At 51.8% G+C, this 26,011-nt stretch overlaps 1 protein-coding gene across 2 annotated transcripts; it reads left to right on the forward strand.

Annotated features, from left to right (window-relative positions):
• The first annotated feature begins 6,111 nt into the window (after window positions 1-6,111).
• Window positions 6,112-25,916, forward strand: Dhx37 (DEAH-box helicase 37). 2 transcript variants are annotated; one of them, XM_028765925.1, is made up of 27 exons: window positions 6,112-6,292; window positions 8,089-8,258; window positions 9,023-9,135; window positions 9,914-10,253; window positions 10,640-10,788; window positions 11,526-11,618; window positions 12,385-12,481; window positions 13,422-13,535; window positions 14,394-14,495; window positions 14,600-14,714; window positions 15,086-15,181; window positions 15,415-15,491; window positions 16,530-16,674; window positions 17,384-17,460; window positions 17,696-17,928; window positions 18,804-18,915; window positions 20,889-20,995; window positions 21,083-21,271; window positions 21,444-21,568; window positions 21,661-21,777; window positions 22,641-22,813; window positions 23,832-23,946; window positions 24,045-24,182; window positions 24,351-24,445; window positions 24,530-24,603; window positions 25,058-25,155; window positions 25,289-25,916. In XM_028765925.1, the coding sequence occupies exons 1-27, from the start codon at window positions 6,190-6,192 to the stop codon at window positions 25,372-25,374; spliced, it is 3,453 nt and encodes a 1,150-aa protein (XP_028621758.1). In that variant the 5' UTR covers window positions 6,112-6,189; the 3' UTR covers window positions 25,375-25,916. The 2 variants fall into 2 exon arrangements, with proteins under 2 accessions (XP_028621758.1, XP_028621759.1); XM_028765926.1 differs by lacking the exon at window positions 6,112-6,292 and adding an exon at window positions 6,327-6,388.
• Window positions 25,917-26,011: the final 95 nt, after the last annotated feature.

Here is a 26,011-nt window from a genome sequence, read left to right on the forward strand (position 1 = left end):
GAGGAGGGTCGCGGGGCTGAAACGGGGAGAGGGCGGAGCACACGGCCAGCAAGGGCTCCCGGCCGCACCGCGTGGGCGCGCCGTCGCCCCGCCCCGCCTTGCAGCCCCGCCCCGCCCCGCGCACGAAGCCCCGCCTCCCGCCCGCAGCCTCCGGAGGACGCCTCCCCCTGTATAGTATTGACTCTGTTGCACACCGCAGAGCCATGCGGGGCTTGCAAAGGCTCTCTCCTGGTCTGGGCCGGATCCTTGCAAGCGTTTGAAAAACTGAAGGGCAGGTGTGTGTCACCTCCCTACACCCCCAAAAGCAGGCCGCGCGGAGCACGCGTTCTTTCGTTCTCAGGCTCCTCCTGGGAACGTACGGCATTTCCGAGCCATAAAGTGATTGCAGAGGAGAAGCTGGTGATGGGACAGGGAAGGCGAGCTGATGTGAGAGGAGAGAGCCGGAGCAGTGGTTTAGCATCGTGCGGTCCCATATAAAGGATTTTGATGGAATCAGGACTCTTCAAATGAGGTTGGGAGGGGGAGGGTGTCTAGAGTTGTTCCCGCCAGTTGTTCTGGTCTCAGGAAGTACCCACGCCATCTACATGGACTTAAAGGACCAAAAACCTAGAGTTCAAATTTACAGGTGAGAGGAACTTACAATCCAAAAATTCAGGACTTCCAAAAGGAAAAGCTACTGGGCTTCTTACATATGAACCCCCACGGCAGTCAAGAAGACCAGAGGACTATGAGCTTGAAAGATTTAAGAGCTAGAATAATCGTATTACAGGTATCATGGCACATTCCTGTAAATCCAACCCTAGAGAGGTTGAGGGAGGAAGGCTGGCCATATCAGGCCAGCCTAAGTTATACCCTGAGTTCCAGTACAGCCTTCCCTAAATAGTAGGACCCTATTTTAAATAGAAGAGGAGGAGGAGGAGCTGGGTAGTGGGGGCTCATGTCTTTAATCTGGGAGGCAGAGGCAGGTGGATCGCTGTGAGTTCCAGGCCAGCCTGGTCTACAGAGTGAGCTCCAGAACAGCCAAGACCACACAAAGAAATCTTATCTAAAAAAAACAAAACAAAACATCAATTAATTAAATGAGGTACATTTGAGGGATTGGGGACATGCAAGGGGAGAGCAGAAATCATGTAACGTTTAACTCAAAATGATAATAAAAACCTAAACGATGGCTCAGGTCTGTTACTCCAGCTACAAAAAGCAGAAGTAGGAAGGGAAGAAAGTCAAGGCCTGATTAGGCTACAGAGTGAGATCTAGGACAACCAGGGCTACATAGAAAGAAAAAAAAAAAAAACTCTCTCGAAAGAAAAATGAGAGCGAGAGCGAGGGAGCGAGGGAATCTGGAAAGAAAGAAAGAAAGGAAACTTAAAAGGAGGGACTGCTGAGTGGCACATCAAGTACAGATATTGCTGCCAAGCCTGACAACCTGATTTCTATCCCTGGGACCTACATAGTGAGAAGTAGAAGCTGACAGCACAAACTCTTGACTTTCACAAGCTCACAGACACACAGTTTAGTTTATTGTTTGGGGTTTTTTGTTGTTTGATTATTGTTGTTGCTATTTTGTTTTGGATTTTTTTGGGGGGGTATTGTTTTGTTTTGTTTTTTCTTTTTGAGATAGATTTTCTCTGTGTGTAGTCCTGGGTGTCCAGGAACAAACTCTATAGACCAGACTGGCCTTGAACTACAGAGATCCTCCTGCCTCTGCTTCCCAAGTACTGGGACTAAAGGCGTGACCCAACACTGCCCACTTCAGTAATAATTCTTAAAGGAAAAGTTTAAAAGACCTGGAGAGGGACTGGAGACTCAGTTTTAGTTCCTAGCACCCATATGGTGGCTCACAGCTGTTTGTTAGCTCCGGCTCTGCCAGAACTGACAGCCTCTTCCGACCTCTGTGAACACCAGGCACACAGAGGGTGCATGTCCATTTACACGGGCAAAGCATTCATAAAAATGAATAAACTTTGTTTTAAAGTGGCCAGAGATGCAGCCCACCTGCAGGACATTTACTTGCCTAGTGCGTGGAAGGCTCTAGGTTCAAGTTCTAGAGTCATAAAAATTAAATTAATAAGTAAATAAATGTCTAGGAGATACCACCCAGGCACATACAGCTGTTGACTCTCACAGAGAGAAGCGTGGTACTTGGCGGGCAGGGAGAGGCTTCCTCTGAGCATCCTATCTAGGGCTCACCCATTCCCTGAAATCTGACGGAGTTGGTTACAGCCCAGTTCCTCCGCTAACAAACCCTCCAGAGACTTTCACTACCTGTGTCTGGACAGCAAGACAACCTTCACCCCAATGTTGTTCTCCCCAGCTTGCATACATGCTCACCCCTCACCCCATTCAGCCTGGCCCTTCTTCAGTCTTATCTCATGGACTTCTTGTACCCACGAGTTATATCAGGACACTTTTCTCCTGTGTCCTTTATAACCTCAATTTATTTCCTAGACTCCAGGATGGAACCTTCAGACGATAAATTTTCCTCTTTCCTCCATATCCTAAATCAAACAAACCGAGTCTGGTTGAACAAGAGTAAGACAACCAGGAAGATAAACCTTGATCCAGTCCAAAGAGAGAATATTGGAGCCAGGCAGTTGTGGGCAACTCCTTTAATCCCAGCACCTGGGAGGCAGAGCCAGGCGGAACTCTGTGAGTTCAAGGCCAATCAGGTCTACACAGAGCGTTCCAAAACAGCCAAAGCTACATAGAGAAAACCTGTCTTGTGAGTCAAAAATAAATATATAGAGAGAACATTCGGGCCAGGGCCTAGCACAGTGGGAGCATGCACTAAGCAAGTGCAAAGTCCCTGGGCCCTGTCCCCAACACCTCAAAAGAGAGAAATCAAAGCTCAGGTCACTCCCTGTGTGAAATCTTTTACTGTGCAAGCATGAGAATCTGAGTTCAAATCCACACAAAATAAAAATTGAAAATTACTTTCAAACTGCTCAGCATCCTAGAAGTTTCAATATCGGGGGCTTGATTCGCTTTTTTTTTCTTTTCGGTTTTTTGAGACAAGGTTTCTCTGTGTAGCCCTGGCTGTCCTGGAACTCACTCTGTAGCCCAGGCTGGCCTCGAACTCAGAAATCTTGATTTGCTTTTTCATGTCTTGTCTCTTCATATATTTTCACTGATATTTTTATGTGTTGAACTTTTTTTCTTTCCCCCCTTGGAAGCCTGGTCTGACTTTATAGCTGTCTCTGTCTCTGAGGTTCTGGGATTGAAGTCATGGGTCACCACCTTGTGCTAAAATTGTGAAAGGACTCAACAGCAGCATACATCTTTAACCCCAGCACTGGGAAACCAGCAGGCAGATCTCTAGGAGTACCGAGCTAACCTGAGCTACATACTGAAACCCTGTTCCCCAAATGACCAAAGTTTTTTTTTTTTTTTTTTTTTTGGTTTTTCGAGACAGGGTTTCTCTGTATAGCCCGGGCTGTCCTGGAACTCACTCTGTAGACCAGGCTGGCCTCGAACTCAGAAATCCGCCTGCCTCTGCCTCCCGAGTGCAGTGCTGGGATTAAAGGCGTGCGCCACCACCGCCCGGCATGACCAAAGTATTTTAAAGGGAGATATTAGCACAATTAAACATGGTCTCAATATGTAGCCCTGGCTGTCCTGAAACTCTGTAGAGAGGCTAACCTCAGACTCACAGAGACTGTCTGCCTGCCTCCATATCCCCATCCTTGAAGTGCTGAAGTTAAAACCATGCACTACCATGCCCAGCAAGATTTTTTTTAATTATGTTTATATCTGTGAGTGGGTATGTATACTCAGAGGCCATGGGCACTGGATGTCCTGGAACTAGAGTTTCAGGCATCTGTGATCCATCCAACACAGGTGCTGGGAACTGAACTCTGGTCTCCTGCAAGAGCAGCGTGGGTTCTGAACTGCTGAGCCACCTCTCCAGGCCCCTTTTCTGTTCACCCTTATGAAATACATCCAGGGCAATCTGTGTGCCTCTTTCTTACCAGTGTCTGGGATGTTCTTCATCTCTTCCGGAGGTTTATTCTCTATATACTATTTTCTTACATGTATGTGTGGATGAATGTGTGCCACGATTTGTATAGGAGTCGGTTCTCTCCATCCACCATGGGTTCTGGGGATTGAACTCGGGTCATCAGGCTTTGTGGAGGAAAGTCCCTATATTGGCTAAGACAGTGCACAACTTTTTAATCCCAGCATTTGGGAAGCAGAGGCAGGTAGATCTCTGTGAGTTTGAGGCCAGTCTGGTTTATAGAGTGAGTTCCAGGACAGCCAGAACTATGAGAGAGAGCCCATCTAAAAAAATATTTTATTAGCCGGGCAGTGGTGGCGCACGCCTTTAATCCTAGCACTTGGGAGGCAGAGGCAGGCAGATTTCTGAGTTTGAGGCCAGCCTGGTCTACAGAGTGAGTTCTAGGACAGCCAGGGCTACACAGAGAAACCCTGTCTCCAAAAACAAAAACAAAAACAAAAAAAAGTATTATTATTGTATGCGTGTGTGTGTGCGTGTGTGTGTGTGTATGTGTGTGTGTGTGTAGGAATCATGATCAAACTCAAGGCTTAGGTGTCAATTGTCATTACCTGTTAAGCCATCTTACTGAACCCTGTCATTTTTTTTCTCAAAGACAGGGTTTTGTTATGTAACCAAAACTTGTTCTCCACTCCCGTTTTTTTGTTTTGTTTTTCGTTTTTTTTGCCTTCTTTTTTCTTTTCCTTCCTCTTTGAGGTAGGGTTTCAGGTATGACATATGCTGGCCTTTATAGATAAGGCCACCTTTGAAATTATCTTTCTGCTTCCACCTTCCGAGATCTGGAATTTCAGTGTGCTGCCACACCCCCTTCAGATTAATTCTTAAACAGAAAAAAAATGTGGTACAATATAACTATTGTATTTGCAGCGTAATTACAGGGTTCAGAAATGCTTCCGAGTGCGCCTTAGATCAAGTGACAGAGTGAGTTTTAAACCATTTAAGAAGATGTCTTCTTTTTACATTCTCTGTTTCTGCCGTGGAAATATTTTACACTTTTTCCTGTGGAACTAATCCACCTGACCTGTGGGGATATCAGAAAACACAGATGAACAAAACGAGACAGGAGACGTTTGTATTAGGGGCAGAGTTATAGTTTATAATTTTAGTCAAATCAATACTAAAGACTTATTTTATTTTTATTTATGTGTGACTGCTTTGCCTGCATACCATGGTGATTTGTTTTACGCACCGTATGTGTACCTAGTTCTCTCAAAGGTCAGAAGAAGGCACTGAAGTTAGGAATGGTTGTGAGACACTCTGTGGGGGCTAGGAACTGAAACTGGGTTCACTGCAAGAGCAGCAAGTGCTCTTAACCACTAAGCCATCTCTCCGGCCCCCTATTATTTATTTTTGCTTTTTGGAGACAGGGTTTCTCTTGTGTATCCCTGGTTGTCCTGGAACTTGCTCTGTAGATCAAGCTAGCTTTGAACTCAGAGATCCATGTGCCTCTGCCTCCTGAGTGCTGGGATTAAAGGCGTCTAGCTCTTATATTTGAGACAAGGTCTTACAATGTAACTATGGCTGATCTGGAAACGTGTGTGTGTGTGTGTGTGTGTGTGTGTGTGTGTGTGCCATGCTGGTCACGAACTCACAGAAGTCTACTTACCTCTGCCTTCTGAGTGCTGGCTGGGATTCAAGGAATCACCACACCTGGTGATTTATTGTATTTTTACGTGTGTATGTGTATTAGTGTGTCTGTATTTTTTAAGTATGTATTTGAGTATGCATATTAGCGTAGTTCCCATGGAAGTCAGAAGATGGCGTAGGATCTCCTGGAACGGTTGTGAATTGTCATGTGGGTGCTGGGAATCGAACCCAGGTTCCCTGCAAGAGCAACCATTGAACTTAACGGCTGAGCCATCTCTTCAGCCCCAAATTAATATTATTATACAGTTCAAATGTCCTCAGACAATATCTGGCCGAACAGCTTAATCATAAACTCAGGCTCCTCAGGCCCCTCTAGGCCCGGCCCCTTATTTACATAGGGACCGCCCACCGACAGAATACGCCCGCCTCTTCCGCTACGACCTCCCTTTCCGGCAGGTCGGGCCTCTAGCTCCGCCCCCAGCTGATGAGGTGCTGCTCGTGCGCAGGCGCAACCCGGAAGTCACGCCGCTTGGTTCGGGTTCCCAGAGAGCTTGGCTCAGGGAGCCAGCCACGCGCGTGGTGGAGGAGCCATGGGGAAGCTGCGACGCCGCTACAACGTGAAGGGGCGGCTGCAGGCGGAGCCCCGGCCCGCCAAGGGCCCTGAAGCGCCTCCCGTGCGGCTGGAGCTGGAGGGTGAGAAGCCGGGGACCGGGAGGATGTCTGGAGTGAGAGCCGGATTCCACATGACCCGAACAGGAGGCGTGACAGCCTCTCTCCCGCAGCATGGGGGTACTGCCCGGAGTATATGGCACGCAGATTAGTTCTTTGTATCCATTCCCAGACCTATCATAATCATCTCCTTCCCACAGACCTGTAATTGTGTGTTTCAGACCAGGCCCGTTAGCCGTGCGCCAGGCTGGTTGCAATGCTTGGGTGGCTGTGGCTCCTGTGAGCACCCGGGACACTGTTCTGGTCTCTGAGAGTAGTGACAGCAGAATCGGAGATGGAAAAGCCTGTCAACTCCAGGCGTGCCTGCTTACCCGGAGCAGACAAGCACAGAGAAACGATAAAATGTGTAGACTATGACAGCACTGGGGTAGGTGCTAGAGAGAGAGAGAGCCAAAGATTGAGAGTCTTAAGCGAAAGAAAAAAAAAAGAAAAAGGCTGTGTGTGTGAAAGAGACAGACTTGTAAACCTAGCTCTAGAAAGTGATGGGCTTCTGAGGGCAGCTGGGCTATGTAGCCTGTACCAGGCCAGCTTAGGGCTACAGAGCAGGACATTACCTCAATCCCTAACTTCTAACAGAGGAAGTGAGGCACTATGGAAGACTTAGCCGAAGAGGGACAGGATGAAGGGTAATGGGTAACCATGGCATATTGGTTGTGCCAGTGAGGATTGAAGGATGATGGGATGGGAGGCTGGAGTTGATGCTTGGACCAGTGTTTGGATTCTGGTGTATTCCAAAGGCGAGCTAGCTGGAGGTGCTGCCTGACAGAGCCTATGCGTGAGCACAAAGGTGACGAGCCTGGGCATTGGTTAGGTTGCTGGAGAAGGCAGATGTGGGGGGGTGAATACTTGAGGCCCTGCCGATGTTCGAAGGAAAACTAGAATTGACTCAGCTGCTCAAGACAGGCAAGTTCAGGGGGGCATAAACACTTTTCGTATAGAGATGACACTTATTTACGTCTGATGAGGAGTTTTGGCTCCCTAAGAGAGTCCAGCCCTGAAGGAGAGGGGAGTGGAGGAGAGCTGAGAGGAGCGTGCTGACCCGGAGCTTGTGAAAAGGACTCACCCTCCGCCTCATATGCTCCCTGGGGTCCTGAAGGGAGGAAGGAGATTGACTGGAATAGTAGAAGGTATGGTCAGGAGCAGGCTGGTTTGGGAGGAGAGTGGAGCTGAAGCCATCTGTCCAGGAGAGTTAAGTATATCTTCCTGGCTCCTAAGACTTGGGTTTCGGGCACAATACCGCTCCCTTTGTTTTCATATCTCTAAAATGGGACTTAACACTTCCTCAGTGGAATCGTAACACCCTCTGGCTCCTAATTTAAAAGGAGACATGGCCTAGCCCACAGCTCAGTAGCCTAGTTCTGAGCATTCTTCAGGGTTCCATGTATCCCAGGCTGGCCTGTGTAGTCAGGGGTGACTGAACTTCTGGTCCTCTCACTGTCCCCTCTCAAATGATTACTGTCCCAAACTGCCATACTTGGTTTTATGTGGTGCTGGGGTTGGAACCCAAGGGCTCTCAGCATGCTAGCCAGGCTCCCTCCCACCTGAACTACATCCCCCACACCCAGTCCCTGAAGAATGTCATAGCTTGGTAACACTACCAGTTGTGACACACAGACCCTTGTTCAGCACTCCGAGACTGGTAGGTGACATGGGCCACTTGCAGGAGGTGGCAACCTCATCTGATATTTGTCATGAGTAAGCATTGAGGCCACCCTGTGACTTTTTGTCCCCCCCTCATGAGACTGTGGCTGTTTTTTCAGACAAAGATGTGTTGAAAGGAGTAGATGCAAGCAACGCACTAGTGCTGCCGGGGAAGAGAAAGAAGAAGACCAAGGCGCCGCCCCCATCAAAGAAAGAGAGGAAGCCCCTGACGAAGAAGGAGAGGAAGGTGCTACAGAAGATCTTAGAACAGAAGGAGAAGAAGAGTCAGGTACGCCTCACCGTGGCCGGTCTCCACCAGCTCTCCAGGTCAGGGGCGGGAGGGGAGCCTCACCGTGGCTGGTCTGCACCAGCTCTCCGGATCAGGGGCCGGAGGGGAGCTCACCGTGGCTGGTCTGCACCAGCTCTCCGGATCAGGGGCCAGAGGGGAGTCTATCCCTCTTCGTTATCTCTACAGCAAGATTGTCTAGTAGAACTTCCGGAAAGGAGGGAAGTGTTTCGTGTCTATCCAGTGACACAGTAGCCACTAGCTACATGTGGCATCTGAGTGAGCCTCTGAGTGTGCTGGCCTGCTTTAGGAATCGTGACCGTGTACATGAAGAGGTGTGTATAGAGAGCATAAACGTAAACGTCAAGAACAACAAAGCCAAAACTGCCACAGCTCACACGGGATGAAAGAAGTCACATAGCTTAGGGACTGGCCAAATGAGAAGTCATATCTGTCCTGAGGACAGCAGCGGATACCATGCTTTATTCAGTCTGGCTGCTGTGCATTGGGACAGCCAGTGGCTATAGCACACGGTGGTGCAGAGCTGTGGCCCATGACGCTGGGTTCTGTTAATGGCAAAGGAAGAGCTAGCCTGTGTGTTCAGAACACCTCACAGCTACTGGGTGACATCATCTTGCCCTACAATTTCAAGTCTAGTATTAACTAGGCTAAGATCCCCCGAAAGCCTGGCCTCCCCAGGAGAAGGCCTGGGGCCCGGTCAGCGGTCAGTAGCTGCCTGGTAGCCAATGCTCTCATACCTTTCCCAGCGTGCCGAACTGCTCCAGAAACTGAGTGAAGTCCAAGTGTCGGAGGCTGAAATGAGTCTCTTCTACACCACAGCCAAGCTAGGCACCGGGGATCGCATGTATCATGTCAAAGAGTAAGTCACGGGGCCTGAGAGGGCTTATATCTCATGTTGTCTTGCAAGGGCAGTGGGCGGGGAGGGGAGGGCTGTCCATGCTGAACGCGCCTCTAGCCCTGCACCTGCCTGGCATCTGAGATGTCACAAGTAGTCAGCCCCTCATCAGTCATCAACTTGACTTTGCACCTCAAAGGCCCCACTTGCTGTGAAACTACCTCTCACTGTTCTGTGTGACTTCGGGCATTCAGTGGCTTCACATTGAAAACCCCTTCCCACCTGGACTTGACCATTGGAAGTGTGGGGCCACCCCAGGCTGGCATGCCTACAGGGCATCACACCCCAGACCAGCCCATGTGCGTACATGTGCACACAGACACACACACACACACATACAGCTTCTCTGTTCAGGGCACTGCTGTTGGGTGAGTGTCCACAGCCCCAGCCTCACTGGACCTGCGGTAGAACAAGGAGCAAAATGTTCCTTTTCCTTTGGAAGGCACTGGTATTTGTTAGTTAAATACTCATATATCTGCACCGAGAAAATGAACCCAGAGGTAAGGCAGAGACAGGGGCCATCTAGGAAAGGGACTGGCACCTGGAACTGAACCCAGTGACACACTGTTTCCCTGGTAGGTGACTTTGAGCAGACACTTGAGTGTGACAATCTGCAAGAAGTGTGTCTCAGGGTAGGACTAGCCAGTGCAAAGGTCCTGAGGTAGACGTGGAATGGCTTTTGGCGAGAGGCCCCCATAACTAGATGTCCTAACATCCCTGCCTCAAGTCTCTGCTCTCTTAGGAGGAAGCCTGGCCAGCCCACTGCTGGGGGCCAGGAGAAAGTGAGTAGCCTCAGTGGGGCCCACCGGAAACGGCATAGGTCATCATCAACAGAGGAGGACTCGGAGTCTTCAGAAGATTCAGAGCCTGAGGAAGCCACAGCTGACCAGCCTAGGACCAGCACAGGGATAGACCCAGTGCATCTGCCACCAGCTTCTTCTGAGATCAAGAGCCCTGCACCCACTCCACAGCCCCCTCCATCTGGGACCTCTACAGCTCCAAAAACACCAGCCTCTGCCCCACCTCCACCCCTGGCCAAGCCTGCTGTATTCATCCCCGTGAACCGCACTCCTGAAATGCAGGTTGGTTCTTCTCTTCGTAGTTAAAGAGACAGGATAGTGGGACCTCTTGATGGAAATGAACCTCAGTGTCCACGTCTAGGAACAGGGACATGGTTGTATGTCCGTATATATGTACACCATACCCATCCCTGTGGAGGTCAGATGAAGGCATTGGTTCTGTTGGAACTGGACTTTAGGTGGTTGTGAACTGCTATGTGGCTGCTGGAAATCAACCCCAGGTCCTCTGCAAGGGCAGCCAGTGCTCTTGTCTACTACGCTGTCTCTCTGGGCCCTGGCTATGCATTTTAGACACGTATCACGTCACCCTGTGTGGCCTCTGTGTGGGGGGCACCTCCTCACCTGCTCTCTGCGGGCTGTCTCTCTAGAACTAACATCTTCTCCCACAGGAGGAGCGGCTCAAGCTCCCGATCCTCGCCGAAGAGCAAGCCATCATGGAGGCTGTGGCTGAGCACCCTATTGTCATTGTGTGTGGCGAGACTGGCAGTGGGAAGACCACACAGGTGCCCCAGTTTCTCTACGAAGCAGGCTACAGCAGGTGGGGCTGGGCCAGGAGTGCCCTTCTACTCCCTGGGGACACTGGGCACTTAGCTTCTGAGACCCATAAGGGCCTGAGCTTCAGCAGGCCCAATCCTGACTCTCCTTTGTGCACTGTGTGACTTCAGACAACTTTCCAGCCTCTCTTGGCATATTGTCACCTGAGAGATGGGGATGACACTAGTGGTCCCATGGGCTCAGTGACAAAAGCACCACAGTGCCAGGCACATGGAGTAATGTGTTTCCTAGTTTTTGGGTTCTGTGCACCCAGTGTAATTTTCTGTATCCCGACACCCACCTCAATTCACCATGAAGTTAATTCAGTTGGCAGAAGAGTTCTCTTCACCTGGGGCCCCGCTCTGTCAGCATTTCAAGGTGTAATTGTTGTACCTATTGTCTAAGCTGACACTTTCTCTGGACTTACCAGTTCATATACGTCGTCTATCCCAGGAATGACATGCAGCTCAGGCCCTACCCCCACCCCCTAGAAGAAATGTCCTCATTCTAGTAGTATCCCTTAGAGATGTGTCCCAACCGTACACCAAGTTCTGCTAGAGCCCCATCAGTGCTGTGAAGTGTGGGCTGACCCTGGCTGTCCTGTGGCTGTGCTGTACTGACACTGGGCAAGCGATGTTTGTACCCCGTTCTCTGGGTTTCACCCTCAGTGACTAGTGACATTAAAGTGTATGGAGATGGCTCCGGGACAGACAGTCATGGCTAATGTGTCTTCTTCCCCAGTGAGGACAGCATCATTGGTGTCACAGAACCCCGCCGAGTGGCTGCTGTAGCCATGTCCCAGCGGGTGGCCAAGGAGATGAACCTGTCACATCGGTGAGGCCCCAATTCCTGGGGATACAGGGACTTTGCAGGTTGGGAGGGGGGGTGCAGGTGGAGTCATTTTGCCTCACTCCCAGGGATGGTCCAGCAGAGACCTCTTAACCTGCTGAGGCTGGGGATGCCGGGCAGGGAAGGAGCCATCCAGGCACCCAGTACTTGCTGATGGATTCTGCCTGTATAGGAGCCTTGGCTAGAAGCAAGTGGCAGCCTCCTAGTGAGCCAGTGGTGTAAGGCCATGTAAACAGAATTCCTGAAACCCTCTGCCCAGGACTTACATTTCTTTACACTGTGGTGCTGAGAATGGAACCTAGGCCTTGCATGTACTAAGCAGCCACTCTGCTACGAGCTCCTCCCTGCCAGCCTTACATTTTTAACTTTTTAACTGTAAAATGTTTATATGTCCATAAATAGAGAGGTAATAAGCCCCAGGTACATGAGGGTGTCAGTAGCTGCCACCCGCGTCCTGCCCTGCAGCGTCTCGTCTTTACCATATTGTCAGTGTATGGCCCTGGGAGTAAAGACCTGCTTGTCTCTCGGTGAGCTGAGCCATGCTCTGTCCAAGATCGACAGTGTGTCTGGTGATGTGGTTCCTTACTCTGGAGCTTCTCCCAGTCCTCGGCCCCAGAGACCAGAGCTTGGGACAAGCACAGCTGGGAGGGTCCTCTGGTCTCCCTTAAAAGGGATCAAGTAACCAGAGCCCCAGCTGCCTGTCGCTCTGGGGACATCACTGGCTCTGAGACGATGAATCTTCTCCCGGTAGGGTTGTCTCCTACCAGATCCGCTACGAAGGGAACGTGACAGAAGAGACCAGAGTCAAGTTCATGACGGATGGTGTGCTGCTCAAGGAGATCCAGAAGGTCGGTTGCCTGTCTGGGTCTCGTACAGAACATGGAGGGGTGGGGAGTAGAATGTCACCTCGGTTGTGATCACCAGTGTGCCTGCCACATGTGGCACTGAGCATGTCCATTCTTGGAACCTTAGTTACTTGATCAGTATGGTGGTGCCTCAGAATCATTTTTAAGCAGACAGTCAGTGACAGAGGGCACAGGGTCCGTGTAAGCAGAGAGGCCATGGGGTCAGTAAGCAAGGCTACTTTGCATGTCCTTTTTTTTTTTCTTGTTGGTTTTTTCGAGACAGGGTTTCTCTGTGTAGCCCTGGCTGTCCTGGAACTCACTCTGTAGACCAGGCTGGCCTCGAACTCAGAAATCCTCCTGCCTCTGCATCCCAAGTACTAGGATTAAAGGTGTGCACCACCACTGCCCAGCTGCATGTCCATTTTTGCTGGAGGGGCTGAGGATGTGGCTCAGTTGGTAAGGAGTTCTTTTAGTATGCCTAAAGCCCTGGGATCCAGCCCTAGCACCACACACACACACACACACACACACACAAACCAAAAAAAAAAAAAAAAAAAGTCTGCCTGTCACCCAAGCACTTAGGAGGTGGTGTCAGGAGAGTAAGAAGATCAGGTCAGTTTGGCCATATAGTTCAAAGCAAGCCTGGGATAAATAAGAGACTGTCAAAAGAAAGTAAGGGAAAGAAGACAGGAGGTTGTTTTGTTTTGTTTTGTTTTGTTTTGTTTTACAGAAGAGGATAAAGAGAGCTAGCAGCATGTGATAGCAGCTGAGCTCCTGGCCATGCACACTGCTGCAAGCAGTCAGGATGCCCTGCTGTCTCCCCACTGGCCCTCCAGGGGCTGCTGAGGGAGTGGAAGCAGTCTGGGGCTTGGTCACGTGGTTCAGTGCCTGTGGTTGTTGGGGGCTCAGTGGCACTCTGGTGTAACTCTCCCTCCCCCCGCAGGACTTCCTGCTGCTGAAATACAAGGTGGTGATCATCGACGAAGCCCATGAGCGGAGCGTCTACACAGACATCCTTCTAGGGCTCCTGTCCCGCATTGTGGCTCTCCGGGCCAAGGTGTGTGAGAAGGATGCAGGAAGGATGCAACAAGGGCAGACTAAAATCACCTTGTCAGGGGCTTGAGCTGGGAGGGGTACCAGAGGACACAGCTTCCCTGGGCATGAGTCACTGCCAGCGCCAGGCTATATCATTCTGTGCTGTGCCCGCTAACTCACAGGCCTTGGTCCAGCATCATGCATAGTGAGAGATCTCTTCACATCCAAGAGGCTCAGGCGGAAAGCTAAAACTGGGCAGGCCTTGCTGGAGCCAGCTAAAGGGTACCTTCAGCATCAGGCTCTGCAGGTTCATAGATTGCTGGATTGAGCCCTACTCTTCCCAGGCCTGCTCCTCCCTCCTCAAGCCGCCTCCTCTTTCCAGCTCTGTGCTCAGACAGTGGATGCGAGGGGCCAGCTTGATGAACAGCCCTGTTTCTGTCCCTCAACAGACGGCTCAGCAGAGGTGTAGGTGTTTTAGGAGTACCATGTGCTCAGCCACATTCAAGGCACTAGGGATAGACAGTGACCAGGAAAGGGTGATATGCCAGTCCTGCCCCTGTCAAGGTGACAGGCAGTAGGCCAATTCAGGATTGTGGGCTGCAGGCCTTTAGCTGAGCCTCCCCCATCCCAGTGCTGACCGCATCCTTCATTTGTCTGTCTCATGAAGGTGGAACCCTGCCATGGCTCCTTTAGCTAACTTCATGGTCAGGGCTCTGGCTGGTGTCACCTCCAGAATCCAAGTGGAAAGGCTCCCTGTGGCTGGGTTTCATTTCCCCTGGGGGCAACCTGAAGAATGCATTTGCTGGTCATATGTAACCGTGGAGCTGAGCAGTGCATAATTCCGTGTGCTGTGCCTGAGTCAGCAGACTGTCTTCCACAGAGGCACCTGCCCCTCAAGCTGCTCATCATGTCTGCCACGCTTCGGGTAGAAGACTTCACCCAGAACCAGCGGCTCTTCACCACACCTCCCCCGGTCATCAAGGTAAGACTCTTGAGTCTTGACATGTGAGAACTGGCGGTGTTAGGAGTTAGTTCCGAAGTCAGAGAGACTTCTGGCATTCCCATGCCTTTGTGGACCTGTCACAGGTTGAGTCTAGGCAGTTCCCTGTGACAGTACATTTCAACAAGCGGACCCCATTGGATGACTACAGTGGCGAATGCTTCAGGAAGGTCTGCAAGATCCACCGGATGCTGCCTGCAGGTGAGGCCTGATGGGACTAGCACATCCGTCCCTGACTGAGGACTTGGCTTTGCCCTTCACCCTTCTGACAGCACAGGGAACAGTCAAACCATAGTGGCATGGCACCTTCCCAAGCCTAAGCCCAAGCCACCCTGGTGCTCCTCATATCTAAGGCAGTGGTAGCGTGCTAAAGCAGTCTCTTGAAAAGGGCAAGCATGACTGCCTCTAGTTTTTAGAGTCCAAGCACAGCAAACCTGCTGGTGTGCTGTTAGGTGCCCCTCACCACTCTGCTGGCCTCAGGTCTTTGGCTTCCACCCACTCAGAACCTATCTATCCTTGCAGGTGCTTGCAAGGATAAGACCTTCAGCTGACTGACTTGCTTCTCTCTGCAGGCGGCATCCTGGTGTTCCTCACAGGGCAGGCTGAGGTGCATGCACTTTGCCGTCGGCTTAGGAAGGCCTTCCCCATTCGTTGCTCCCAGCCACAAGGTAACTACCCATAGCCTCCTGTCGGTGGTCTCCGCCTGCTACTCCTGAGCCTGGCAACTGGTGCCCTGATTGGGGTATCAGCCTCCACCTCAGTGTCCTCAAGGAGAGCCTGTGCCTTTGTGCCCCCAAAACAGTATGCTCATGATTGCAGCAGTTTTGCTGTGACAAGAGTAAAGTGCCAGCTGCTTACGTTGGCCAAAGAAGTCTCTTCTCGCTCTCTTTCTCCTTAACAGAAAAGGAAGAGGACTCGGCAGAAGGGATGCGGAGGTTCAAGAAGTCCCGGACAAGGGCTAGGAAGGCCCAGGCCATGGTACGTGGACTCCTGTGGGGACCTGCACTCTGCAGTTGCCAGCTTCATGAGCTCTTTGAATTTCGGGGTCACTAGCATGGAAAGAAAGTAAAAGTCCATTCCATCTAATGTGGCCGGGAGCCACATGGGGCTTCTGGGGGTCACACTGGTCCAGCCCCGCTCCACAGCACAGAGTCCTGGTGGATTACAATTCTAGAGGCTGCAAGGTTGAGTGTGTGTTATGATTTACAACACGGGGTCTGCCTGAGAGGATCCTGGAGCACAAATAGAGCCATAGGTGCTTGCTGAAGTAGGGAGATAGGCTGTTTGAAGCTGAGGGGCCAGTCAGGAGAGGGGCCTCCCAGGAAAGGGTTCTTCCAGGAGAGGGGCCATCCCAGGCACCCTGATAGCTGTATGTAGTGTCAGTGGCTTCTCGGTGCCCTGTGCCCTCTTTTGCGTTTAGGTGGGCCAGGCAGCTTGTAAAATTGTGTACATAGCTCACAGCAGCCTTTTGAGATGACCCCGTGCTCATACCTGATTGGTTTATTTACTTATATGCTTATATTCAGACAGAATGTCACTATGTAATCCTGGGAGGCTGGAATTGCTATGTAGACCAGGCTGGCTCTGAACTCACAGAGATCCATTTGTCCCTGTCTCCAGAACACTGGGAATAGAGGTGTGCACCACCACACCTAACTCATACCTACATTTTTAACATTTCTTTAGGTTCATTTTATTTTATGTGCGTGAGTGTTTGTGTTTATATATGTGCACCATGTGCAGGCCTGGTGCCTAGGGAGGTCAGACCCTCTGGAACTGGAGTTAGAGATGGTAGTGAGCTGCTGTGTGGGCGCTGGGAATCAAACCCAGGTCCTCTGTAAGAACAAGTGCTCTCAACTGCTCAGCCACTACCCAGCCCCCATACCTAATGATTAGTTAGGAATGAGGCAGAGAAGTTTAGTGAGGCATTGTTTAGTGGCCTTACCCCGTACGTTCCTGTGTGTGGCTTGGTTCACACCCAGGTTACCTGAGCCCGTGGTGTTGGCATCTCCTCAGGCCTTGCCCCAGATCAACCTGGACAATTACTCTGTGCTGCCAGCCGGCGAAGGCGATGAGGACAGGGAGGCAGAGATAGACGACGAAGAGGAGGCCCTGGGCTCTGACCTAGATCTGGACCTGGGTGACAGCGAGGCAAATGAAGGTGCGTCCTGGCAGAACTCTGCCCTCGAGTTCGTTGTTCTCTGATATCAGCACGGGTCTGCTGAGCCCCTATTGCATGATTGGCCCTGTTGGCCATTGGGACCAGAAGAATCTAAGTCTTGTCCTCATGCATGTGACCAAATCCATCCTGGCTCCTGCTGGTATGTAAGCATAGAGGTGGTCCTTCCTGGTAGGTCACCATCCCCAGGCTGGCCGTTCCTGGGCTGACACAGGCCTCATGCAACTGAGAAGGTGTAGAATCTCAGGGCCCCTGAGTCTGTTGATGGGGCAGCTCCTTGTTATCCAGCTTGGACTAGGCTAGGTGTGGTAGCGCACACCTGCGGTCCCGGCTGTTCAGAATTCTAGCTAGAATGCATCTTTAGAGAGAGAGAGACTTCTATGGATTTTGTGTCCCAGAAGGCCTCTTTCTGTCCAGGCACAGCCTGCCCCACTGCCTGGACACATACAGGTACTGGGGCCAACTTACCCTCAAGGGTAATGCTTCAGTGTGGCAGGCATCACAGGCCCATGCTGGGCAGCAGTAACTGCTCTCAGGAGCTCCGAGTACAGTATCTAAACAAGAGCCCTCAAGCCCGGGCTGGGGAAGGCCTCTCACTAGTGTGGGGTGGGAGGGATTGGGGCAGCCGGGCAGCTAGCAGCAGCCCTGTGCCTGTGGCACCTCTTCAGCCTGTACTCCGGTGTCCATGTAGGTGAGCAGCCGGATGCCTCCCTGCCCCTTCACGTGCTCCCGCTCTACTCCTTGCTGGCCCCTGAGAAGCAGGCACAGGTGATGGGACAGCTCTTCAGAGCATTGAGATGGGGTGGGTCAAGCCCGGGGTGCTTTCCCACCTCCTTACTGACCAGCCCCCGACAGTGGAGGAAGCAATAGAAACCACTCCTGATGGTTCTGCCTGGGGCTTGGTGGGTGGCAGTGGACCTTGCCTAGCTGACAGCAATCTGTCCACCTGCTGTCCCGTGGATTTTCACCTGATTCTGATGTCTGGTCTACTCCCACTTCCCAGGTCTTCAAACCTCCACCAGAGGGGACAAGGCTGTGCGTTGTGGCCACCAACGTGGCTGAAACATCCCTCACCATCCCTGGTATCAAGTATGTGGTGGACTGTGGGAAAGTCAAAAAGCGCTATTATGACCGTGTCACAGGCGTGTCCTCCTTCCGTGTCACCTGGGTCTCCCAAGCATCCGCGGACCAGCGGGCTGGTCGTGCAGGCCGGACAGAGCCAGGCCACTGCTATAGGTAGGCCACTTGTTGCTCTATCTCGGGCGTTGAGAAGCGGAACTGCAGTTGCCCCTCTGCAGTGAGTGGGCCGCGTGTCCTCAGGAGCACCACAGTTCTTCCCACACTACTCGCTGCTTTACCTGCCTTTGCCCAGTGGCCAACAGCTAATCCGGAAGTAGTCTACATTCTACAATAATTTCATAGCTGGGCCACTGCCACCACCATCAGGGCAGCGCTCCTGTGAGTGGTCACTCCCTGAGATGTTGTTCCTCTATCCTGTGTTTACACGTGTCCCTGTGTCAGTTTGAATGTCTGTGCTCATCTTTGTCCCGGTGAGGTTGTTAATTATGAGAGATGAGCCACTAGCCAGGTACCCAGGTTCTCCTCTTACATCTTGGCCTTTGTTCATTTGTGGTAGCGTGAGGCTGTGTCAGTGACTTTGAGTCTGTGCTCCCCTCAGGCAAGTGCCCTTAGTGTCTTCTGCACTGCCTGCCTGCCTCTGTGCCTTCTCAGGCCTCTCCTCAGTTCTTAGTTAGTCTCCATCCATCTGCTGATGGCCTTGGAGGAGAGGGTTCTTCTGACGTCTGAGAGTTAGATCCATGGTATCATGTCACTGGCCAATATTTTCTCCTAATATTGTTACTTTGAACAGCTTTATGTCACTGGCCGATATTTTCTCCTAATGTTACTATGAATAGCTTTATTGCTGTTCTTCCAACATCTCTTTAGTTTGTAGGATGGAAAACTTTAAAGAATACAAGAATATAGTCAGGGTAGCTGGAGGTGGGACTCACTGCCCTGGTGAGGGCCGGCCTGGCTCTGAGTGCTCAGCATGGTTGGCCCAGGAGTCTAGTTGACCTTCTTCTTTCTGGTCCCTACTTCTCCCCACTTAGGCTGTATTCCTCGGCTGTTTTCGAGGACTTTGAGAAGTTTCCTCCTCCAGAGATAACCCGCAGACCTGTGGAGGATTTGATCCTGCAAATGAAAGCACTCAACATTGAGAAGGTCAGTCTCGGCCGTAGTCGCCTCCCTTCCTGCTTGATCCTCAGCGTGGTGCACTGTCATCTCAGAGCTGCGCCTGCTGGGAAACCAGCTGGAATGGTGTCCCGAGGGACCATCAGGCAGAAGGTGCCCTGGTGGCCTTCAGCCTCTAATGAGGACAGCTTGCCTGTCCCCTGGGAGACAGAGGCTCATGGATAGTCAGATCCCACAAAACTTGGTCACTCAGATGTCCTGCCGATTCCTGAATGCAGGCTTCACTGGCAGCGTGGTCCTCTGATGGAGTTGGGCTTCTTCTCCTCACTCCAGGATGGGGTGGTCCAGTCAAGATGGTTTGCTTATACTGTATGTTGTCCCCCAACCCTTGTCACATGACAACCAGATAACCACTTAACAGATAGGGAAACCAAGGCAGGGAAGAGACAGTCTCTGTTCAGGAACATATCTAGTGAGCTACAGAAGCCCGGGAATGCATCTAGTCCTGTCCCAGAACCCAAAAGAAAAGTTAAAAATGAAGACTCCTGCTTGCTCTAGAGAGGTGGCTCAGCCAGTAACGGTGCCTGCTGCCCAGCCTGCTGACTTCAGTTTGGAAGAAGCACATGGTAGAAGGAGAGAACCATCTCCTGCATGTTCTCTGTCCTCCACACTTGCTCTTGGCATGTGGACACCCCCACACATAAGAATAAAAAAATGTAAAATAAAAGAGCCTTAAAAATAAAGACTGGGGCTGGAGAGATGGCTCAGTGGTTAAGAGCACTGACTGCACTTCCAGAGGTCCTGAGTTCAAATCCCAGCAACCACATGGTGGCTCACAACCATCTGTAATGGGATCTGATGCCCTCTTCTGGTGTGTCTGAAGACAGCTACAGTGTATTCATATATAATAAATAAATAAATCTTTAAAAAATAAAAAATAAAAAAAAATAAAGACTGTAGCCAGGGGATGGTGGTGGCACACGCCTTTAATCCCAGCACTCGGGAGGAGGAAACAGGCAAATCTCAGAGTTCAAGGCCGGCCTTGAAACCCTGTCTCAAAACAAACAAACAAAAATCCAAACAAGCCAATATACATATACATACACCCTTGGCGGGACTGTAGCTTGATCAGTTGAATGCTTGCCTTGCACACAGGAAGGCCTAGGTTCACAACTGAGCACTACACACACTGGGTGTGATGCACACCTGAAACCCCAACACTTAGGAGGCAGCTAGAGATAGGAAGGTTAGAAGTTGAGGGTTAAGGTAGGGATAGCTGCTCACATCAATACCCCCAGCAGTTGGAAGGCTGAGGCAGGAGGATTGTTATAGCTTAAGGCCAGATAGAAACATGAGTTTCAGCACAGTGACACCGTGTCTTTCTCTGTCACTGTGTTTTGAGGCAGGACCTGACTAGCCGTGGTCGGCCTGGACCTCCCTGTGTAGACCAGGCTCAAACTCACACCCGCCCAGCTGGGATTAAAGGTGTGCACCACTACGCCTGGCAAGATATGTCTCTAAAAGACTGTACCTCATTGCATGCAGTGACACGGGGCATTGCTCACATCTCTCTAGTGAAGAAATCTGTCCCTTTATCAGGGGTGGGGATCCCCAGTGATTTTTTTCTTTGTTACAAACAACTGATTCAGAATCAAGAAAAATCACTTTAGGTCATCACTGAGAACTTGACATTCATCCCTGTGACACTCATGGCCACAGTTAGATTTTTCAAACATATCTGTTTTTCCTAAATATTGCATGATGGTTCGTATGTTGTTGCTTATAAACATCTAGATTTTAGTTGCTAATATAGCCCCTGGCACACATAGGTTTAATTTGTGGTCATCCTAACATATGGGTCCTGGGCACCGAGGCTTCATGTCCCAGTTAGCATGACCCGTGGCCTGGGGACAGGCTGAGGGGAAGGGGAACAACACCTGCTGCACCAGTGTGACTTCATGGGGCTTGCTTCTCTGCATCACTCTGTGCTTTCCTGTGCCCAGGTCATCAACTTCCCGTTCCCCACACCTCCGTCCGTGGAGGCCCTTGTTGCTGCGGAGGAGCTGCTGATTGCCCTAGGGGCCCTGCAGGCACCTCCAAAACAGGAAAGGTAGGCAGGGGAGGGTAGGCCCAGGTATGGGTAGAGTCTCCAAGAGCAGGCTCCGTGGTTCTTACCCACTGTATCCCTTGTCCCCAGAGTGAAGAAGCTACAGATGTCACAGCTGAGCTGCCCCATCACTGCCCTGGGGCGGACCATGTCCACCTTCCCTGTGGCACCCCGCTATGCCAAGATGCTGGCCCTGAGCCAGCAGCATGGCTGCCTGCCCTACACCATCGCCATCGTGGCTGCCATGACTGTGCGGGAGCTGTTTGAAGAGCTGGACAGGTGGGTTAGTGACAGCCTCGTCCCTCGGAGCCCTCTGTGCTCTCCGTTATTAGTGCTGGCCTGGGGAGCCCGAGTCGCTTTATCTGAAGGAAGGGCGAGGGAGTGAGGGTTTGGTCAGAGGATCCCTCGGGGCAATGGGCTGAAGCCCAGCTGGCCACGTGTGTGTTCACAGACCAGCTGCCAGTGAAAAGGAGCTTGCAGAGCTGAAGGGCCGCCGAGCCCGTGTGGCACAGATGAAGAGGACCTGGGCCGGGCAGGGGGCATCTCTGAAGCTTGGCGACCTCATGGTGTTGCTGGGTTAGTGCCACCTCTAGGGCATGAAGGAGGGTGATTGGTATCTTGGAGCAGTTTGGAGCCAACCAGTGAGAACACCCTACCCTGCTCTGCAGGTGCTGTGGGAGCCTGTGAGTACGCTGGCTGCTCGCCCCAGTTTTGCCACACTAACGGACTGCGCTACAAGGCCATGCTAGAGATCCGGCGCCTGCGTGGCCAGCTAACCACCGCAGGTATAGCCCAGATGACAGTGTGGAAAGACATCTGTCCCTCTCTGCTTGGGTTTGGTGTGATCGAGATTCCACACTTGCTCATTTGCCTGCCCACTGAGATGGATCAGCCCCAAGTCAACATCTAGTGCCCTTAGACAGGTTCTCCTGTGCACTCACCTAGAAGGCTGCCTCTCTGGTCCTCTGCCCCTCTGGTCCTCTTCCCCTGTTCCTGCCAGGACTTTTCTTCCCTCCCACATGCCCCCAGAGTTATCAACCCATGGGTACAGAATTCCTACTTAGCCACAGGAGGCTCCTGTCACCTCTATCTAGGACTCAAGAATGTCCCCATTTTAAGATAGAAGATGGCCACTGGGTGAAGGTGGCATCTAATTGGGATGTTACAGTGTTAGCTGTTCTAGTAGCTGTAGGCTTCAAGGATCAGTGGCTGTTTTCTAGCCCACACTTTCCAGGAGCAGGGCATCATTGTAGCCTGCTTTCCTGCCTGCTGTCACGCACATGGAGCCGTATCCTCAGGTGCAACAGCCTGTAATTGTAGACAGCTACCTAACACTAATGACAGCAGGTGGCCCTGTGGAGCCACAGGCCTCTGCAGGCCACCTTTCAGCGGAGGGATGGACGGAGCTGAGGTTCCTGTAACTATCCTACCCCATGGGAGCCTGGGGTGGCTGTCCCTTGGCAGGGCTTTGCTGGCATGGGACTCTAGGTTTTAGCCAAGGAAGGGGCTCTGGGCTGAGCCACTGCTGACCTCTATATCAGAAACAAGCACTGTGTGGGCGAGGCCCATGTGCTGGATGGTTTCCTGAAGGACTGTCAGCCTTCCTCTGACCCAGACTTCCTGCATTCCTTCCTCACCTTCCTCACAGTCAACGCAGTGTGCCCTGAAGCCGGGCTTTTCCTGGACCCCAAAATGCAGCCTCCTACAGAGAGCCAGGTGACCTACCTGCGGCAAATCATGGCAGCTGGTCTAGGTGACCACCTGGCCCGCCGGGTTCAGAGTGAGGACCTGCTGGACCCCAAGTGGAAGAACGCCTACAAGGTGGGACATGGGCCTGCCCTTGGTGACTGACCCCATAACCTCTGGGAAGGCCCCCACCCAAGAGCAGGTGAGGGTGTAGAATGTCACCCTCAGCTTCTTGGATACTTTCTAGAGATGCATTTTACACCATGAGGTCACCCTGGCTTCACTGTTCAGCGTGGCCAGCATCAGCACAGCCAACTTGAGACAGTTTCTCTACCCTGGAGAAAGCTGAGCCTCCTCCTTCCTCACCGCCCAGTACTCTTCATGTACGAACCTGTTAACCTGGAGGACCCGCTTGTGTGCTGGGGCTGCCTCCCTCCCCCAGCGTTGTATCTCCGGGCTCCATCCACACCTGCTAGTTTTGAAATAGGTTGATCCTTCTGCCTCACCTCCTAAGTGCTAAAGTCAAGGCCCCCACACGGAGATTGTGTTTTTTATTTTGTTTTTTTTTTTAAGAATTTTTTTTCAAAGATTATTTATTTTATGTATATGAGTACACCATTGCTTTCCTCAGACACACCAGAAGAGAGGGTATCGGATCCCATCACAGATGGTCGTGAGCCACCGTGGGGTCCTGGGAATTGAACTCAGGACTCCTGGAAGGGCAGCGGGTGCTCAGCAGTCCCTGAGCCATCTCTGCAACCCTGTGTTTTATTTTGTGTGTTTGTATATGCTGCTGGGGAACACACATGGAAATCAGAAGGTTACAGGAATTGAACTCCATTACCAAGCTTGGTGGCAGGTGCCTTTCTCTGCTAAGCTGTCTCACCGGGCCCTTGCTCTTTATTTCAGTGAGGGATGGGCACACACACGCAGGCAGCCAGCCGACCTCGATCAGGTTGGCATGACAAGTGCTTTAGTCATTGAGCCATCTTCCCAGGCCCAGGCTTCAGTTCATGGCCAAAGAGCAATGCGTCCTGGGTAGTGCCTGGTCATTGGCTCACTGGCTTGATGGTTGGATCCTGAAGGGTGGACTCGAAGGGCAGAGAGAGCTCAGGTTTTTCTCTGACCGGAACCTCCATCCACCTCTCTGCAGACCCCTCTTCTGGATGACCCCGTCTTCATCCACCCCAGCTCTGTACTCTTCAAAGAGTTGCCCGAGTTCGTAGTCTACCAGGAAATTGTGGAGACCACCAAGATGTACATGAAAGGTACTGCATAGTGGCCACAGGGTGACATCAGTGGGCACTGTGGAGCGCTCTGTCTGTCTGGGAGAGCATATGAGACTGACGCCCTCTCCTGGCCTCAGGTGTCTCCACTGTGGAAATCCAGTGGATCCCTTCCCTGCTGCCCTCCTACTGCCAGTTCGATGCGCCCCTGGAGGAGCCAGCCCCCGCTTACTGCCCAGAGTCAGGACGGGTTTTGTGCCACCGGGCCAGCGTGTTCTGTGAGTTGGGGCCTGGCCACCTACAGCCACTCAGCTTCTTGGACTCATCAGCTCATGCACTGCTCTTGGTCATGTGCCTGAGGGGGTCACCCTAGCCCTCCTGCACCTCCATGGGCTTGGGGGGATAGATGCAGCAATTGCCCTTCATCACGTGTTCTCATCCCCCAGACCGCGTGGGCTGGCCACTCCCTGCCGTCCAGGTGGATTTCCCTGAAGGCATTGACCGCTACAAGTACTTTGCACGGTTTCTGCTGGAGGGACAGGTAGGTTCTTGGGCTACCTGTGGCCTGTCTCCTAGGTGTCATGAACTGCAGGCCCCACTCGACAGTCCTGTGTTCTCTCACCAGGTCTTCCGCAAGCTGGCTTCATTCAAGAGCTGCCTACTATCTAGCCCCAACACCATGCTGAAGACTTGGGCCAGGTACAAGAGTATATTCCTAAAATATCACCACAGGGATAGGCAGAGAGCTTTCTCTGGGGCTGCTGAGTCAGTCATGTATGCTGGTGATGTGACAACCACAGGAGCCTCCTTCATTCTGGAACTGTCAGTGGCCCTCAGGCACCCTCCTAAAGATGGCAGGGGCTCCTGCATCTCTGCTCAGGGCTCTGCCTACCTGTCTCCCTCCTGGTGGCTACATCATTCCAATCTTGCCTCTTCTACTTTTCTATGTCCCCTCCTTATATGGACCCCAGTCTTGATAGTAGGGCCCAACCTATGATAAGGGGACATCTGTCCTTTAAGGGTCTGGGTGGACATGAGTAGGGAGGGGTTCTGGGGAACACTGCATGCTGTCACTGTGTACCAGAGGCTTCCATTGACTGAGTGATCTATCTATCCCTGCTTCTGGGTCTAGTCAGCTATCCCCTTTCTACAGGCTGCAGCCCAGGACAGAGACCCTGTTGAGAGCCCTTGTGGCCCAGAAGGTTGATTCCCGTGATTCCCTGCTGGCTGCATGGAAGAAAAGCCCCAAATGTGAGTGTGACTCAGCTGGGGCCAGGGGACATTGCTCAGATGAAGGACCTAAGCAAACCACATGCCGTGGTGGTCTGTCCAACCAAGCAAGCCCCTGGCCTCGCACTCTAACCCTGACCACCTCTTCCTCTAGACCTGCTGGCTGAATACTGCGAGTGGCTCCCAAAGGCCATGCACAGCGATGTTGAGAAGAACTGGCCCCCTACCACTGACAGTTGACCACACACCCAGCTGCACAGTCAGCCAGCTCCTAGGCTGTTACCAGGAGGCTCGCTGTGGCCCTGGAAGCCCCTTTTTACCTTGGCCCAATTCAGAGCCAAGCTCACAGCTACACTGACCAGAGTGCCTTCTTTGTGACTGTTATGAGAAGACAGACGTGATTTGTCTTCCACATTCCTCCCTCTCTGAAACAGACTCTTCAGGTGACATTAGACCCTGGGGATGCACGGAGCTACACTGGGACAGGAAAGTGGACCCTTTCTCCCAGAGCACCTGTCCAGCCTCAGCATCTTGAGTAGCAGGTGCTACAGACTTCTATGACCCAGTGACTCTACTGAATGGTTGGCCCCAGACGAGGGATGGATATCACCCCAGAGTTTTGTTCCACGGAGATAGATACTGGTGTCCAGAATCCTGCTTTGGCATCAGTAGACAGCAAGTTCTGTCTTAAAATGCTGCTCCAGCTGGATATGGCCAGTGAACCTGTGGCCTCAGCTGGTAAGGCTCACAAATTCAAGGCTAGCCTGAGCTACACAGCAAGACTGTGTTGTTTGTTTCTTTGTTTGTTCATTTTTCAAGACAGGGTTTCTCTGTGTAACCCTGGCTATCCTGGAATTAGGCTTGTAGACCAGGCTGG

The sequence above is a fragment of the Grammomys surdaster genome, unplaced genomic scaffold (genome assembly GCF_004785775.1).
Source record: "Grammomys surdaster isolate TR1022 unplaced genomic scaffold, NIH_TR_1.0 166, whole genome shotgun sequence".
NCBI lineage: Eukaryota > Metazoa > Chordata > Mammalia > Rodentia > Muridae > Grammomys > Grammomys surdaster.

What these genes read in the sequence shown, in the direction of transcription:
- Dhx37 (XM_028765925.1), top strand. Translation starts at nt 6,190, where the DNA reads ATGGGGAAGCTGCGACGCCGCTACAACGTGAAGGGGCGGCTGCAGGCG. An exon ending in CGCATGTATCATGTCAAAGA is followed by an intron (nt 9,136 to 9,913) that starts GTAAGTCACGGG and finishes CTGCTCTCTTAG; the next exon opens with GAGGAAGCCTGGCCAGCCCA. An exon ending in TTGTGGCTCTCCGGGCCAAG is followed by an intron (nt 13,536 to 14,393) that starts GTGTGTGAGAAG and finishes TGTCTTCCACAG; the next exon opens with AGGCACCTGCCCCTCAAGCT.